This window comes from Pipistrellus hanaki (assembly GCF_964339955.1).
Source record: "Pipistrellus hanaki genome assembly, chromosome: 2".
Lineage (NCBI taxonomy): Eukaryota > Metazoa > Chordata > Mammalia > Chiroptera > Vespertilionidae > Pipistrellus > Pipistrellus hanaki.
The window spans coordinates 49,830,925-49,846,463 of NC_140504.1; the positions used below are offsets into that span (position 1 = coordinate 49,830,925).

General features: G+C 46.9%; 1 protein-coding gene across 1 annotated transcript in view; it reads left to right on the forward strand.

Annotated features, from left to right (window-relative positions):
- Positions 1-11,963, forward strand: part of MUC4 (mucin 4, cell surface associated) — a gene marked incomplete at its 5' end in the record, with an annotated part of 56,284 nt that extends 44,321 nt beyond the window's left edge. The window contains 9 exons of the mRNA XM_084870248.1: positions 1,002-1,142; positions 1,710-1,891; positions 3,370-3,529; positions 4,378-4,548; positions 4,940-5,013; positions 6,133-6,197; positions 6,290-6,519; positions 9,853-10,015; positions 11,381-11,963. Of these exons, the coding sequence (XP_084726374.1) occupies positions 1,002-1,142; positions 1,710-1,891; positions 3,370-3,529; positions 4,378-4,548; positions 4,940-5,013; positions 6,133-6,197; positions 6,290-6,519; positions 9,853-10,015; positions 11,381-11,573 (1,379 nt within the window). The 3' untranslated portion in view covers positions 11,574-11,963. The remainder of the gene's footprint in view (positions 1-1,001; positions 1,143-1,709; positions 1,892-3,369; positions 3,530-4,377; positions 4,549-4,939; positions 5,014-6,132; positions 6,198-6,289; positions 6,520-9,852; positions 10,016-11,380) is intronic.
- Positions 11,964-15,539: the final 3,576 nt, after the last annotated feature.

Here is a 15,539-nt window from a genome sequence, read left to right on the forward strand (position 1 = left end):
CAGGCTCACTCTCAACTCTGAGACTCCACACAGGCTGTTCTCTTTGCTGGGAGTGCCCTTCCCCTAGACAGCCACAGGCTTGCCCCTCGCCTCCTTCAAGTCTCTAATTAAATGCCACCTTTCTTGTCTAAAATCTCACATTCACCCACGCTCCCTACTCACTTTCCTGCTTTATTGTTTTCTCCTTAGCATTTATAACCATCAAACATATTTTCTAATTTTTATTGGTATCTTTTGTACTTTTTGTTCACTATTGTGTCCTCACTACCTAGAATAGTGCCAGCCGTACAGTAGGTGCTCAATAAATACATAAGTGACTGAATGAATGAATAAATGAATGAAGAAAAAAATGAAATGGAAATAGCAAGGCTCAAAAAAAAAAAAAAAAGAAAAAGAAAAGAAAAAAAGATACCAGTGAAAAAATGTAACTCCCTATTTCCTAAAAAAATGCAATGCCCACTTAGATATACCCTCACGGTTCTCAGCCCTCTTCCCAAGGTAAAACTCTGTGATGGTCTAAACTAGGGGTGTCGAACTCAATCAGAGAAGGGGCCAAAATCTAAAATCCAGCCTAAATCGCGGGCCGAATGGTTTACTGAACAGTCATAAACTGACAATGTCATAAACTGACAGCGGAGTGCAGTGATGACAGCGCGGTGCGGGCCACATTGCAAGGCCTGGCGGGCTGGATTTGGCCTGCGGGCCTTGTGTTTGACACATGTGGTCTAAACAATCTGTTTTCGGATTCACTTCGTACCAAGCTCAGCTTAGTAGGAAAGAACTTGAAATGAATCCCATTTGGGGAAAAGATAAAGAGAGAATAAAGATTTGGCCAGGTGGGCAGTACAATCCCAGCCTGCTCTGCATAGGTCTGAGAGCAGATACTTCCAGAGGTGGGTCACAGTCCTCACACAAGCCAGGAGACTGGAGAAAGAGAGAGGAGGCCCACAGGGCAAGAGAGTGTCCTGCCTTGGGCTCCAAACCTCCTCTTTGTGTTCCAGATCAGTACCCACCTTCTATTGAGGGTCCCCAAATGGTGCGTGCCTACTGGGGGAACACCGAGCGGATTAAATACAACAGCAGCTCTGAGGACGTCACATTCACACTGCAAAACAACTACAGGAAGGACTTCAAGCTTTTTGGTAAGAATGCTTTGGTAAGAATGCTTAAGGAGATTTTCCTGTTTTCTTCAGTAACATAAGACTGGTTTGATCGGAGGAGTCCTATAATATGTAGCACTGTTTCATTGCAGTCTGGTGTCTGAAGGGGTGGCTGGTCAAAGGTCCGGGAAGTGAGAGGGTGGGCAAGTCATCAGGGTAAGGGGCGGGGCTGCTGTGAAGGTGAGGCCAGCATGACCTGCAGTGTGGCGCGGGGATGTGCCCGGAGGATCTGGCCTACACCCTCCATGCCCTCTGGATGCCCCGTCCTGGTGCAGGCCTAGGCAGGTTGCTCTGAGGGTTTCTTCAGGATCAACTGCCTTCCCCTCTTTGGAGTTCCACCCTACACTCAGTTAGTTGGGCTCCAGCTTGGAGCATATCCACCCCAGAAAACCAGCCTTGCCTGAGGAAATGGCTGGTGAGGTTGAGGGGTGGTCTGAGGGAAGTGGGGGATTCCAGCCTCAGCTCTTAGGGTATTAGATGCCAAGACGTGTTAGATGGCAGAGAAATCAAGGCTTCCACCTCTCAATGACCTCATCTTCCTTGGGGCAGAAAATGGGACACTGCTCTGGACACCAAACTCGCTGGAACCATTCACTCTGGAGATTCTAGCAAGAAACGTCAAGGACAACTTAGCATCTGTACTCCAGCCACAGACCGTGGTCTGTGCTTGCAAGGGAGAGGAACAGTGTTTATACAACCAGACCAGACGGGTGGGCAATTCCTCCCTGGAGGTGAGTGCTGGGAGGAGGGTGAGAAGGAGGTTTCCATTTTGGAGGGGGAAGGAAGTGGAATTTGAAGGGATATCAAAGCCCCTCTGTGGCAATGTGTGTTGGGAGGTGGGCAGAACTGAGGTAGGTGAGTAGAGCAGATACCAATCTCAGGCCACAAACAGAGTCGGGTGAGAAATAGGATTTTCTTTGCTGCTTATAGCTCAATTGAATTTTTGTCTCCCGGCTCCCATTCTGTCAGGCTGGCAGGGAACTTCCAGCTCGGGCTTTCCTAGCGTCCCTCCTGGCCCCCGGTTCCATGTTTCTGAAACTAGGCACTGAGGGGTGGGGTGGGAGAGTGTGGTCCCCGAGTCTACACTGATCCCAAGCTCCAGACTCTCCCCTCTTCAGACACAGGAAGTGCTCTGGGGCTCTGTGCCTGGCTCACACACAGGCAGCCTTTAATAAGGTGGCTTAGGTCCCACACAGCCATTTCCCTCTGGGGTCTCATCACCATGGTGCTGGGAAGAGAGGTGGGGAGTCCAGGGGATGGAAAAGGGGGAAAATATAGAGTGGGAAAACAGAGGTTAAAGTCAATATGTTATTCTAGAGATCCCAGAATTCCCAGTCTTAGAAGTAAAGGTGTTGGGGAGTCGAATTTCAGGAAGATTTCCAGAGTCTCCTCAGTAGATGGGTCAGAAAAGAGAGACCAGGGAGCTTGATGAGGTTCCTGAACCTCAACCCCTTCCCTGTGCCATTGTTCTGCTTACCGTGTTCTCCCAGCGCTGCACCGTGAGGCTCTGTCTTCTTGGTCTGGGAGTCAGCAAGGGGATGAGGAGCAGGAAACGGCAGCTTTCAGGGGGTTCCATTTTCAAGGGATGGCAGAATATTTAGCTCTGTCCTACTCTAAAGAGGATTTCGGGCAAAGAGGCATGGTGTAAGAAGGAAGAGGCAGAGCATGTGGGGTAGAAGCCTGGCAGACAGAGGAGTAGGGAAAGAAAGACGCAGGGAAGTAAGTGGGGTAGAGACCAAGTGCCCAGGGCCTAGTCAAGAAGGTGCTCAATAAATACTGGCATGCCAAAACCGGTTTGGCTCAGTGGATAGAGCATTGGCCTGCGGACTGAAAGGTCCCAGGTTCGATTCCGGTCAAGGGCATGTACCTTGGTTGTGGGCACATCTCCAGTAGGGGGTGTGCAGGAGGCAGCTGATTGATGATTCTCTCCCATCAATGTTTCTAACTCTCTATCCCTCTCTCTTCTTCACTGTAAAAAATCAATTTTATATATATATATATATAATATATATATGGTGGGGACTTGTGTAGAACCTTTAAATAAATAAATAAACAAACAAACAAACAAACAAATAAATAAATACGGGCAGAAACAAGACAAGGTCTCAGGTCCCATGGGTGCGCAGACTGAAGGGGTCAGTACTGAAACACCCAGATGCCCTTAATGGTTCAGCCTCCTGGCTACCCAGTGATCAGCAACCCATTCCAGGTGGCCAGCTGCCAGTGCGACAACACCACCTTCGGCCAGTACTGCGAGCGTTCCAAGGACCCCTGTGACGAGCAGTGCTTCCCGGGTGTGAAGTGTATTCCCGGGCAGGGCTGCGATCCCTGCCCCCCGCACCTAACTGGGGATGGGCGTCACTGCACAGGTGAGCTGGGAACGGGCCCGGGTAGGAAAAGGTTTTGGGGACAGGTGATACCGAGGCGGTCTAGGATCGCCATGAAGCAAACCATGTCTCTCCCCTTTCTAGCGAGTATTTAGAATGTTCAACATAGTGGGTGCAGTAAGGGGGTAAGGTTTGCATGGTGGGGCGTGAGGCTGAAGGAGAAGAGATTATGGAGGCACAGGGGAGAGGCCAGGGCAGAGCAGGCCTGAGTCACTGATTGGGAAAGCCCAGGGCAAAAGGCTGAAGGTGGCCTGGAGAAGAGAGGGGCCTTCTGGCAGAGACAGGGAGCCAAAGGCAAAGTGGGGTTTCAGAGCTGTAAGTCTTCACATCCCCCATCGGGACATTCGGAGGGGCTGTCGTGGGCATCTGGTGGCAGGGGTGCCTCGTTTTCCCTTTGGGTCCTGCTGCCGCTATCTGTTCCTTGACTTCTAAGCGAATGGAGTCATGATGAGGGAAAGAAGTCACACTGAGGCCTCCACGAAGCTCAAATGAAACCTGCGCAGAGGCCAGAGTGGGTAGAACCGCAGCCTTATAAAGGCAGAAGAGGGGATAGATGTGTGGAAAGCCTTCTGGGTCCTCTCCTGATGTGGAGGGACTGACACACGCCTCTTCCCTCAGCAGAAGTGGGCGAATATCTACCTGGCGGGAGAAAAAGGCTTTTCAGTAGAGAAGTGCCTGGAGAAGGGAGAAGGATAGTTTGGGGTTCAGAGTGGCCCACAGGCAGAACATTGATTGAGTGGGCTTTGGGGGAAAGAAACCAAGCTGTCCTGGAAGCAGCTCTCCATGGGCTGGGGGCTCCCTGGTGTTGCTGACCTCTGCTCTCTCTGCAGATCTGGAACAGTGTCAGAACAAGTCTTGCCCCGTGAATTACTGCTACAACCGCGGCCACTGCTACATCTCCCAGACTCTGGGCTGCCAGCCCACCTGCACCTGCCCCCCAGCCTTCACAGACGACCGTTGCTTCCTGGCTGGGAACAACTTCACTCCAACTACCGATCGAGGTCTCACCAGATGCCCCCACCACCCTCACCACCATTCTCTCTCTTGGGGGCCAGGGGAAAGTTTCTTAAACTCACAGTACAGAATTTCACATTTTTTTGGGGTGGTGGTGGTAAGTTGTAGGCTAGGAGAGCTGGTGGGGCAGCATGAAAAACAGGCTTGAGTGGTCTTATGATAAAAGACTAAAGGTGGCCTTATGGCTCACTTAGAAGAGAGTCAGGGGACCCCTGATCATAGTCAAATGAGCTCTGAGGTGAGGGTCAGCAGACTCAGCCACTTCTCTGCTCTATCACTGTAGAATGGGGCAGTCTCCCTAGACTGGCCCAATGGTCTCTGTGGGTAAGTCTGGGTAAACCCAGGAAGTGACTATAAATCTGTTTTTCCCATCTCCAGCGTTCCCTTTAAGAACAATCGAGCTCATTCTCAGGGAAGAAGAAAACGCCACTGAAGCAGAGGTGAACGCTTCGGTTAGTACTGCAGGTGGCTCCAAGTGGGAAGGAGGATCCTGGCAGGTTCAGGGCAGGGTATTAGCCATTACTTGTGCGTTCTGCATCTACCTCATCCATCTAGATTCAGTTGCCAGGGGAGACGGAAGCCTTCTGCCTCAGAAAAGGCCTGGGGTGAGGAAGGCAGGAAGCTGCAGGACAGAGTTCTCTGAGGGGGTTTGAAATGGCCAAGTTGACATGAACAGTCTAGGGTGACTGAGTCACCCCTGCCTCTCCATCTGAGAATCCTTTGAAACCTGCACTTGGGTATTATATGGAAGAAATACAAGGTCTCTCACCTCCAGGCAGCCTTCTCTGACTTCCACAGGGACCTGGGGGCTCCCTCTTTTTGGCTCCCATCCCCTGTCCATTCCTCAATTACAGGCAAAGTAACGCAGTGGTTGAGTTATTGGAGCTCTAGAATCCGACGTACCTGGGTTCAAATCCAGGCTCTACCACCCATTGGACCTGGTATAATAATTAGACAAATTATTTGATGTCTCATCTATAAAAATAGAATAATCATACCTATAGCAATGGGTTGTGTCAAGGTCTAAATAATAATGTAGGTAAAGTACTTAACGTGGTAGCTGAAACATGTGCTCAAAATCAAAATAATAATTACTATTACTTAACTACTGCCACCACCACCATAGCACTCTTCGCTCTGGTAAAATCTGTGGGCATTTGTCTACTACACAGACTATGGGCCTTTGAATATGGACTGTTCCTAAATCACCTTGACATCCCCTAGGTCTGCCTAAACATAATCCATATTGAGTATACATGTGGGGAGAGAATGAGTGGGTGCGTCAGGGATCAGAGGCGAAGTGAGGGCCATTCATTTCAGGTTCTCCCCTTGTAATAGGAGGCTGGGGTGGGGGGAGATATGTTAAGTCCTTCACTCACCAACACACTTATTAAACCGGGACTCATGCCAGTCGTGGGGCTAGGTTAGGGTGTGGGGATGCAGAAATGGAGGAGATGGGGCCTTGGGGTTCAAGATGGTGATATACAGGGTTGAATATGTGCATTAAAGCAGATCTCCTCTCTGGACTGGGTCTCACCCCCACCCCTATTACCCCCAACCCTCTGCCCTAGGTGGCCTACAGGCTGGAGAACCTGGATGTGCGGGCCTTTCTCAGGAATAGCAGAGTGCAAAAAATGTAAGTGGGATTGTTCCTGCCTGGTCCCCAAATCCTCCCTCTTACCCCTCACCACTCACCCCTCACCCCCTCACTCTTCCCCTCCCACACAGCAGCCGTCCAGCAGGAAGGAACTCCCTGCAACAATGGAGCGTCATCTCGGAGTTCCAGTACCGCCCTCAGGGTCCCGTCATCCACTTCCTGAACACCCAGCTGCTGGACGCAGTGGTGGAGGCATTTTTACTGCAGGCCCCGCCAGAGAGAGGGAGGAAAAGTGAGGAGCCCAGGAACGACGTGATCTTCTACCCTGTCTCCAGGAGAGACGTGCGCAATCGGACAGCTTGTGAGTCACCATCTTGGGGACAGTGCCGGGGAGAGCTGAGGGAGGAGGTACACAGGGGGGAGCCCCTGTTGCAGAAATGTAGCCCACACAAAGCCAGCCTTCTGGATCCAAGAACAGATCCAACATGATAAGTCCGTTGTTCAGGTTCATAGGACAAGTATCCTAGCTTCTGCGTCCTTAACCACTGCAGCTAACAGTTTACTTTCTTTTCGTAAAATTGTTATTGATTTTTGTTGAAATACCACTGTGCTTGATATGCATAAACACAGACATCCTTTGCTTTTGCCCTCCAGCTGGAGACCTTATGTGAAAGGCTGAAGATTCAGTGCGGGGGGCAGAGATATCCTCTCCCCCAAAGGGTGTGATCCTTTGCAAAAGCCATTTCCAGCCCAGGCCCCAACACCTCCATCTAGAAAACGAGATGGGAGGAGGGGGGACAAGATGGCGACTGAACAGATAGAAGCAGCATCTGAGTCGCTCAGGGAATATTGATTGGCAGCTAAGGGGCAGTGGAACTCTAAAGGAGGGTAAGGAAGGGTTCGCTGGACAGGATTTCCTGACCAAGCAGCCAGCACTCCGGCGGCGGAGACCTCTCCCGGAGTTACAGGCTCAGAGGGAAGGCTGCGCCATCTTACCAGGAAAGGAGGATCTTCTCTGAGGCCTGGAAAACCCACAGCAGAGGAGACCATCGAGCAGCTGTGATGCCCCAATTGGCGCAAACACGTGGATTCAAGGGAGTTCTTCAATCACCCACGGAAAGGAGAAGGAGCACCACATAACCAGACATCCTGAAAAGAGAGACCATGTGGAGACAAAGAAATAGCCCGCACATGAAAGAAAAGCAGACATCATCAAAAAAGGAAGTAAATGAGTTAGAGGCAAGCAACCTACCAGAGCAAGAATTCAGAGTAATGATCATAGGATGGCTAAAAAGAATGGAAGAGAAATTTGATGAAATGATCAAGAAACAAGAGGAAATGAAGAAGAACCAAGAGGAATTGAAGAAGAATCAAGAGGAATTGAAGAATAACCAAGAGAAAATGAAGATGAACCAAGAAGAAATGAAAAATGACATCGCTACTATGAAGAACTCAATAGAAAGCATCAAGAGTAGACTAGAAGAAGCAGAGGACCACATCAGTGAGCTAGAAGACAAGATGGAAAAAAATACCCAATTAGAGCAGCTTCTGGGGGGAAAAAAAATTAAAAAGCTGAAGGAGAGCCCAAGGGAACTTTGAGACAATACAAAACAAAACAATATTAGAATAATAGGGGTTCCAGAAGGAAAGGAAACTGAGGAAGACATGGAAAAAGTATTTCAAGAAATAATGACAGAAAACTTTCCTGAGATAGAGAAGAAAAAACCCACACAAATCCAAGATGATCACAGAGTCCCAAGCAAAATTAATCCCAGAAGACCTACGCCAAGGCACATTATAATTAAATTGGCAAACACCAACTACAAAGTAAGAATCTTAAAAGCAGCCAGAGAGAGACAGAAAGTTACATATAAAGAAACCCCCATCAGACTAGCAACTGATTTCTCAACATAAACTCATCAGGCCAGAATGGGATGAAATATACAAAGTCATGCAAAGGAAGGGTCTGAATCCAAGAATACTGTACCCAGCAAGGCTATCAATCAAAATTGAAGGTGTAATCAGGAGCTTCACAGACAAAAAAAAGACTAAAGGAATTTATCTCCACCAAATCAGCAATGCAAGAAATGCTAAAGGGTCTACTGTAAAAATAAAGAAATAGGAAGCGAAGAAGGAACACAGGGGTATAGAATAAAAATGACATCAAATGAGTACCTATCAATAATATCTTTAAATGTAAATGGATTAAATGCTCCAATCAAAAGACATAGGGTAACAGATTGGATAAGAAAACAAGACCCATATATCTGTTGTCTACAAGAAACCCACTTCAGAAAAAAGACGCACACAGACTGAGGGTGAAGGGATAGAAAAAGGTTTTCCAGGTGAATGGAAATGAAAAAAAGCTGGGGTAGCAACACTTATATCTGACAAATTAGATCTCAGAGTGAAGGACATAACAAGAGATAATGAAGGCCACTTCATAATACTAAAGGGAGCAATCCAACAAGAAGAAATAATCCTGGTAAATATATATGCACCCAATATGGGAGCACCCAAATACATTAAAAAAAAAAACTGCTGGAGAAAATTAAGGGAGAGATTAATAGCAATACAATCATAGTAGGAGATTTTAATACCCCACTGTCACCCTTGGACAAATCATCTAAACAAAAAATCAGCAAAGAAATATCAATCCTAAATGACTCACTAGACCAGATGGAATTAATCGACATCTTCAGAACATTTCACCCCAAAGCCACAGAATACACATTCTTCTCAAGTGCACATGGGACATTCTCAAAGATAGACCACATTTTGGGACATAGGCAAAGTCTCTTCAAGTTCAAGAAGATAGAAATCATATCAAGCATCTTCTCAGATCATAGTGGCATAAAACTGGAAATTAACTACAATAAAAATAACCCCAAAAAATCAAACACATGGAGACTACACAGCATGTTATTAAACAAGGACTGGGTTACCAGAGAAATTAAGGAAGAAATTAAAAACATCCTGGAAACAAATGATAATGAAAGCACAACAATCCAAAATCTATGGGACACAGCAAAAGCAGTTTTGAGAGGGAAGTTCATATCCCTACAAGCCTATTGCAAAAAACAAGAAAAAAATGGTAACAAATTATCTAACTCTACAACTCAAAGAGTTAGAAAAGGAGCAACAAGAAAAGCCCAGTGTAAGCAGAAGGAAGGAAATAACAAAAATCAGAGCGGAGATAAATGACATAGAGACCAAAGAAATAATACATAAGATCAACAAAACCAAGAGCTGGTTCTTTGAAAGGATAAACAAGATAGATGAACCTCTAGCCAGGCTAACCAAGAAGCAAAGAGAGAGGACTCAAATAGAAAATGAGGTGGGATTTCTGAGGTCTCCTTCAGCTCTGACAGCCCCAGACTATCCTGGAACAGGGATGAGATAGGTCGATAAGAAGGAAAGGAATGGCACACCCTATTTGGGGAGTGAGACAGAGAACTGGGAAGTGAGACAAGCAATAATGGTTATGCTGAAAGGCATATGAATCAGTCTGGAGTGAGTTTCTTTCTGGGCCAACAGTTCTTTTGAGACCCAATTTCAATGTCAAACAGTTCCTTATGTGTACATGTCAGCAATGATATTTCAGTTCTGAATGGTGTAAAATTGAATTCTTGATCAAAAAGGAATAGATTTGGTGTTAAATGTTCTTGCTGTTCACCTGTCTCCCACCTTACAGCGGAAGTGGATACGCTGAAGAATTGCTTAAAATGCAATGGCTACAAGGGCTACAAACTGGTGTACAGCCCACAGAGCGGCTTCACGTGTGTGTCCCCATGCAGTGAGGGCTACTGTGAGCACGGAGGCCAGTGTCGGCACTGGCCGGATGGGCCCCGCTGCAGGTGAGTGGGATGGGAACAGGGGGCAGGGGGCGGAGGGTGGTGCTGGGAAATCCAAGCTGGGGAAAGATACCGCAAGGGGGTCCAGAATGGATGTCTGCAGATAAGCGATAGTTCCCTGTGTAATTGAGAACTGGGATCAGAGAAAGAAAAAAATGGATGATGGAAAATAAAACGAGGGAGTGCCCACTCCGTGTGGAGAATAAAGGTGCTATATTACCTCAAATTAGCTACTAGGTAGGTTTTTGTTTGTTTGTTTGTTTGTTTTTTGAGAAAACTGCAGCTCAGAGATGATAAGGACCCTGCCCAAGGTACCCAGCATGTTAAGTAGTATATGGATTCCAAAGTTAAACTCTTACACATGCCTTTGCTTCTTGGGTGGACACCCTGCTGTCTCATTGTGGGGAAAAGGGACCCTTTGTCTTGAGTCTAGGCCGGGCCTTGGCCCTTCTTAAGAGTACCAGGCTGGGGAGGCCCTCTCAGACTGGCACCTTATGTCCCCGTGATTCATCAACAGTCCGAGGGGCCCCCTGGAGGGGAGTACACTAAGGCTGCTTGCCTGCCAAGGAGGAGCAGGGCCACGCCCTCTGGGCCCCCTTGTCACCTGAGTGCCCTCTGACTACCCTCCTCCCCAGTGCAGTTCCAGACCCCGCCTCCCTCCACCCTCACCCCCAGCTGCTCGGGTGCAGCTGACCTCACACACCACGTGGTTGTGTTTGCCGGATGGCCTCTCTCCAGAATCACCGCAGGGCTGGCTCGACCTCGTTCCCTAAAGGGAAGCCCTACCTGCCTTGGAAAACCTCCTCTGGCCCTGCCACAAGAGGGGATGAAAATGCAGAGGCTGAGCACGGCCTCCACCACCTCACCCCACCTCTCCATCCCACCTCCCCTCTATTTTTCCCCCCCTTTTTTTTCTTTTTTTTATTTATTAAATTATTATCTGTGTACATATCTTATCATGCCCCCCCATACATGCCCTCCCTCTCCAGAGTTTTGTGTCCATTGGTTGTACTTACATGTATGCATACAAGTCCTTCAGTTGATCTCTTATCTCCCCCAGATCTTCCTCCCCTCCCCGCTGTAATTTGACAGTCTGCTTGTTGCTTTACTGTCTCTATATCTATCTTTTGGTTCATCAGTTTATAATGTTCCTTAATATCCATAAATGAGTGAGGTCATATGGTGTTTCTCTTTCATTGACTGGCTTACTTCACTCAGCATGATGTTCTCCAATTCCATCTAGGATCAAAAACAAAACAAAAAACTATGGTACATCTATACAATGGAATACTATGCTGCCATAAAAAAAGAAGGAATTCTTATCATTTGCCTCTTCTCTATTGACGTGTTCCCTCTCTTTGTCCCCAGCTGCAAGCCCTTCTCCATCTACTCGCCCTGGGGCGAGCACTGTGAGCATCTGAGCATGAAACTCGGCGCCTTCTTTGGGATTCTCTTTGGGGCCCTGGGCGCCCTCTTGCTGCTCGGGGCCCTGGTGTTTGTGGCCCATCGCTTCTGGTGCACCAAGACGCGGTTCTCCTACCCCCTGGACTCAGAAAGCTGAAGCCTCCACCCAAGGTGGGAGCGGTGGCCTAAGATACCTCAAGACCCACCCCAGACACACCCACCTCCGTCCAGGTGCCTTTGGGACGATTGGGAAAAGGAAGATGACCGACAGTGACTTGGGATTCTTCAGGGAGAATGACTAACAGAAATGAATAATGATAAAGAGCACAACTTATCCGTTTACAGAGGTACTGGAAGAGACCCTAAAGATCTACTACATAAAAGGATGGGTTCTCACACAGACACACCCACAAGGAGGACACACACACACACACACACACACACACACACACAGATTTAATAATGGGGTGATGATTCTAACTTAAAAACCAAAAATGCATTTGTACCTAAAACTCTCCAGTTTACTTCTAATTAAAGTCTATTTAGATAAAATTTCTCTGACTTTTTGTGTGTGCAACGCCGTGGGTTCCATTTGCTATTTTTTCTCTGTTGGCTAAAGGGCCGGGCACAGGGTGGAAGAGCAGAGGTGCGTTAGCCACAGTCCTGTTTCAGCCCTCAGGACTCCACATTGGGAAGCTCAGTTGCTCCAGCTCAGACTTGGATCCTTGCTTCTGCCTCCACTTCGCTTTCTTCCCCTCACCCCAACATAAGCCAAGGCCTGGCCCTCTTAGGAGAGGGTAGAGATACCTCCCACAGTTTCTCTGTCCTTTCCTGGGCCCCAGGCAGCGTCTTCTGAGCTTCTCCAGCCTACCGTCCTTCAGCCCCACTCTCTCTCCTTGTTCCCAGCAACCAGATCAGTTTCCACCTCATCCTTCCCCCTTAGGAGACAGGACTTTGCGCCTCTCTTGTGTAACAGCTCCCACAACTGGTCCACAGCTCCTGTGTCCTGGGAACCTCGATCCCAGCTCTATGCAGAAACTGGGTAATGGCTTCTTGGTCCTAAACGCTAAGTCCCTAAAAAGATAATATGATTGGTCCAGTTGTTCATCTCTGGTCCAATCAAGTGTGGCCACAGGGTGAGAAAGGAGTTCACATGATACAAACCAGGGGCTCAGGCTCATTCGTGTAAGTGAATGAGTAGTGGTATTAGAGGAAGTTCCCATAGAAACATGAACTTTCATCTGAGCAGATGAACTGTCTGCTTTACATAGAGAAACATCTCGCAGCAGATGAAGACCTTCTCCTATGTACACTCACATACCCCAAATACCCTAAAATGTAATCATGTGTCCATATAAAGCCATATTCATTTCATTCCAGTCTTCATTTATCAAGAATTGCCGAAACCGGTTTGGCTCAGTGGTAGAGCATCGGTCTGGGGACTGAAAGGTCCCGGGTTCGATTCTGGTCAAGGGCATGTACGTTGGTTGCGGGCACATCCCTGGTAGGGGGTGTGCAAGAGGCAGCTGGTCGATGTTTCTCTCTCATCAACGTTTCTAGCTCTCTATCTCTCTCCCTTCCTCTCTAAAAAATCAATAAAATATATATATTTTTAAAAACATTAAAAAAAAAGAAGAAGAATTAAGCACAGCCCTACCCAGTTTTGTTCAGTGGGTAGAGCATTGGCCTACAGACACAAGGGTCTCGGGTTTGATTCCAGTCAAGGGCATGTACCTTGATTGCAGGATCCTCCCTGGCCAAAGCCCTGGTCCAAGAGGCAACCAATCAATGTTTCTTTCAGATTGATATTTCTCTCTATCTTTCCCTCTCTCTTTTGCTCTCTCTAAAAATCAATGGGAAAATATCCTCGGGTGAGGATTAAAAAAGAAAAAAATTAAACACATAGTTCAAATGGGTTCCCTGGTGACTTCTATCAAACATTTCAGGAATCAATTCTAAGAATTCTCTATAATCTCTTTTAGAAGATTGAAGCACAGGGAATATTTCCTAACTCATTTTATAAAGCCAACATTATCCTCATACTAAACCATATCAAGACATCATAAGAAAAGGAAACTATTCACCAATAGCTCTCATGAAGATAGGTGCAAAAAAATCCTCAACAAAATATTGGCAAATCAAATCCAACAATGAATAGAAATAATTATACATCACAACCAAGGAGTATGTATCTCATGTATGCAAGCCTGGTTCAACATACAAAATCAACTAATGCAATCTATCACATCAACAGTCTAAAGAAGAAATATAATCTTTTCATATGATCATTTTAGTAGATGCAAAAAAACAAACAAACAAACAAACAAAAAAACATTTAACAGCCCTAGCCGGTTTGACTGAGTGGATAGAACATCGGCCTGTAGACCAAAGGGTTCTGGGTTCGAATCTGGTCAGGGGCACGTACCTTGGTTGTAGGCTCCTCCCTGACCCAGGCCCTGGTCAAGGCTCACCCAGGAGGCAACCAGTTGATGTGTCTCTCTCACATCATTGTCTCTCTCTGCCTTTCCCTCTCTCTTCCATTCTCCCTAAATATCAACGGAAAAATACCCTCATGTGAGGATTAACAAAAGGAAAAACAAACAAACAAAAAATTATTTAACAAAATCAAATACCCATTTATGATCAAAACTCTCAGCAAATTAGGAATCAAAAGGATCTTCCTCAGGTTGATTAAAAAAATCTGTATGGTGTTAGATGGGGTGATCACTTTGTAAGTCATATTATACAAATGTCTAATTATTATGCTATACACCTGAAGCTAATATATTGTATATCAATTGTAATTGAACATTTTTTAAATGTTTTAATCTACAAAAATGTACAACTATGGTGAGAAACTTAAACCTTTTCAGCTAAGATCAGGAACAAAGTAAGGGTGTCCTCACTCACCACTGCTTTCCAACATCATACTGGAAGCCCTAGCTAATTCAAATACTAAAAGAAAAAGGGAAAGGAAGTTAAAAATACAGATTGGCAGATTGGGAAGGGAGAAATAAAACTGCCATTTTTTCACAGATATGATCATCTCATTTTATTTTTAAAATAATAGCCCTGGCCAGCATGCCAAGTGCTTAGAGCATTGGCCCATGCACCGAAGGGTCCTGGGTTTGATTCGGTCAAGGGCACCTAACTGGGTTGGAGGTTCAATCCCCACCCCCACACACTTCAGTGTGATTCATTGTTAGTAAAGGGTTTGGTCCATGGGTGCTGGCGCCTGTGTTGGGTAAGACAACTTTGTGAGCCATGAGTCCAAGTGGACTGACTTCGCAGGAGCTCTCACGCTTATGCCCTGGGCACTGCTGGGAGGAGGACGAGAGGGGAAGGTGCTTTTACCCCATTTGCCATCTACATCTACAAGAAAGGAGATAGTAATGGGAAGACCAGTCCCCTGTGGCAGCCACAAAACTGGGAGGGCCCTGACTGATGTCTGCTGATGGCCACTTGAGGCAAGCCAGCCCCAGAAGCTAGTTGATTATTGGTCTGAAGACTTCAGAGGGAACATGTAGGGACAGAATCCAGCCTCAAGGAGGAGCGAGAAGGCAGAAGTCCATGCGAGCCAAGGACTGCAGAGCAGGGACCACAACTCTCAGAACTTCCTAAAATAATCCTTGTCACTTTCCCATCAATACTTTTCTCATTCAGTAAATGTTTCCCCACGGAAGTAAAAACACATCAAACATAAGAAGCACCTGTGGCTTTGTGTTTAGAGGTAGTTGGGGGATTAAGAGAGAGGAACCTCCAGAGACAATGTGGGTATTGGTACTGCAAAGGGGAGGGGAGCAGGCAGAGTCCTTGGGGCTCTAGCAAGGAAAAAGGGGCCAGCTTCCCATCCCTGCTCAAACCTCTTCTTCTACTTCTTCTTCTTCTGCTTCTTCTTCTTTTTTTAATGTATTTTATTGATTTTTCACAGAGAGGAAGGGAGAAGGATAGAGAGTTAGAAACATCGATGAGAGAGAAACATCGACCAGCTGCCTCCTGCACCCCCCCTACAGGGGATGTGGCCGCAACCGAAGCACATGCCCTTGACCAGAATCGAACATGGACCTTTGAGTCCACAGGCCAAAGCTCTATCCACTGAGCCAAACCGGTTTCGGCTCAAACC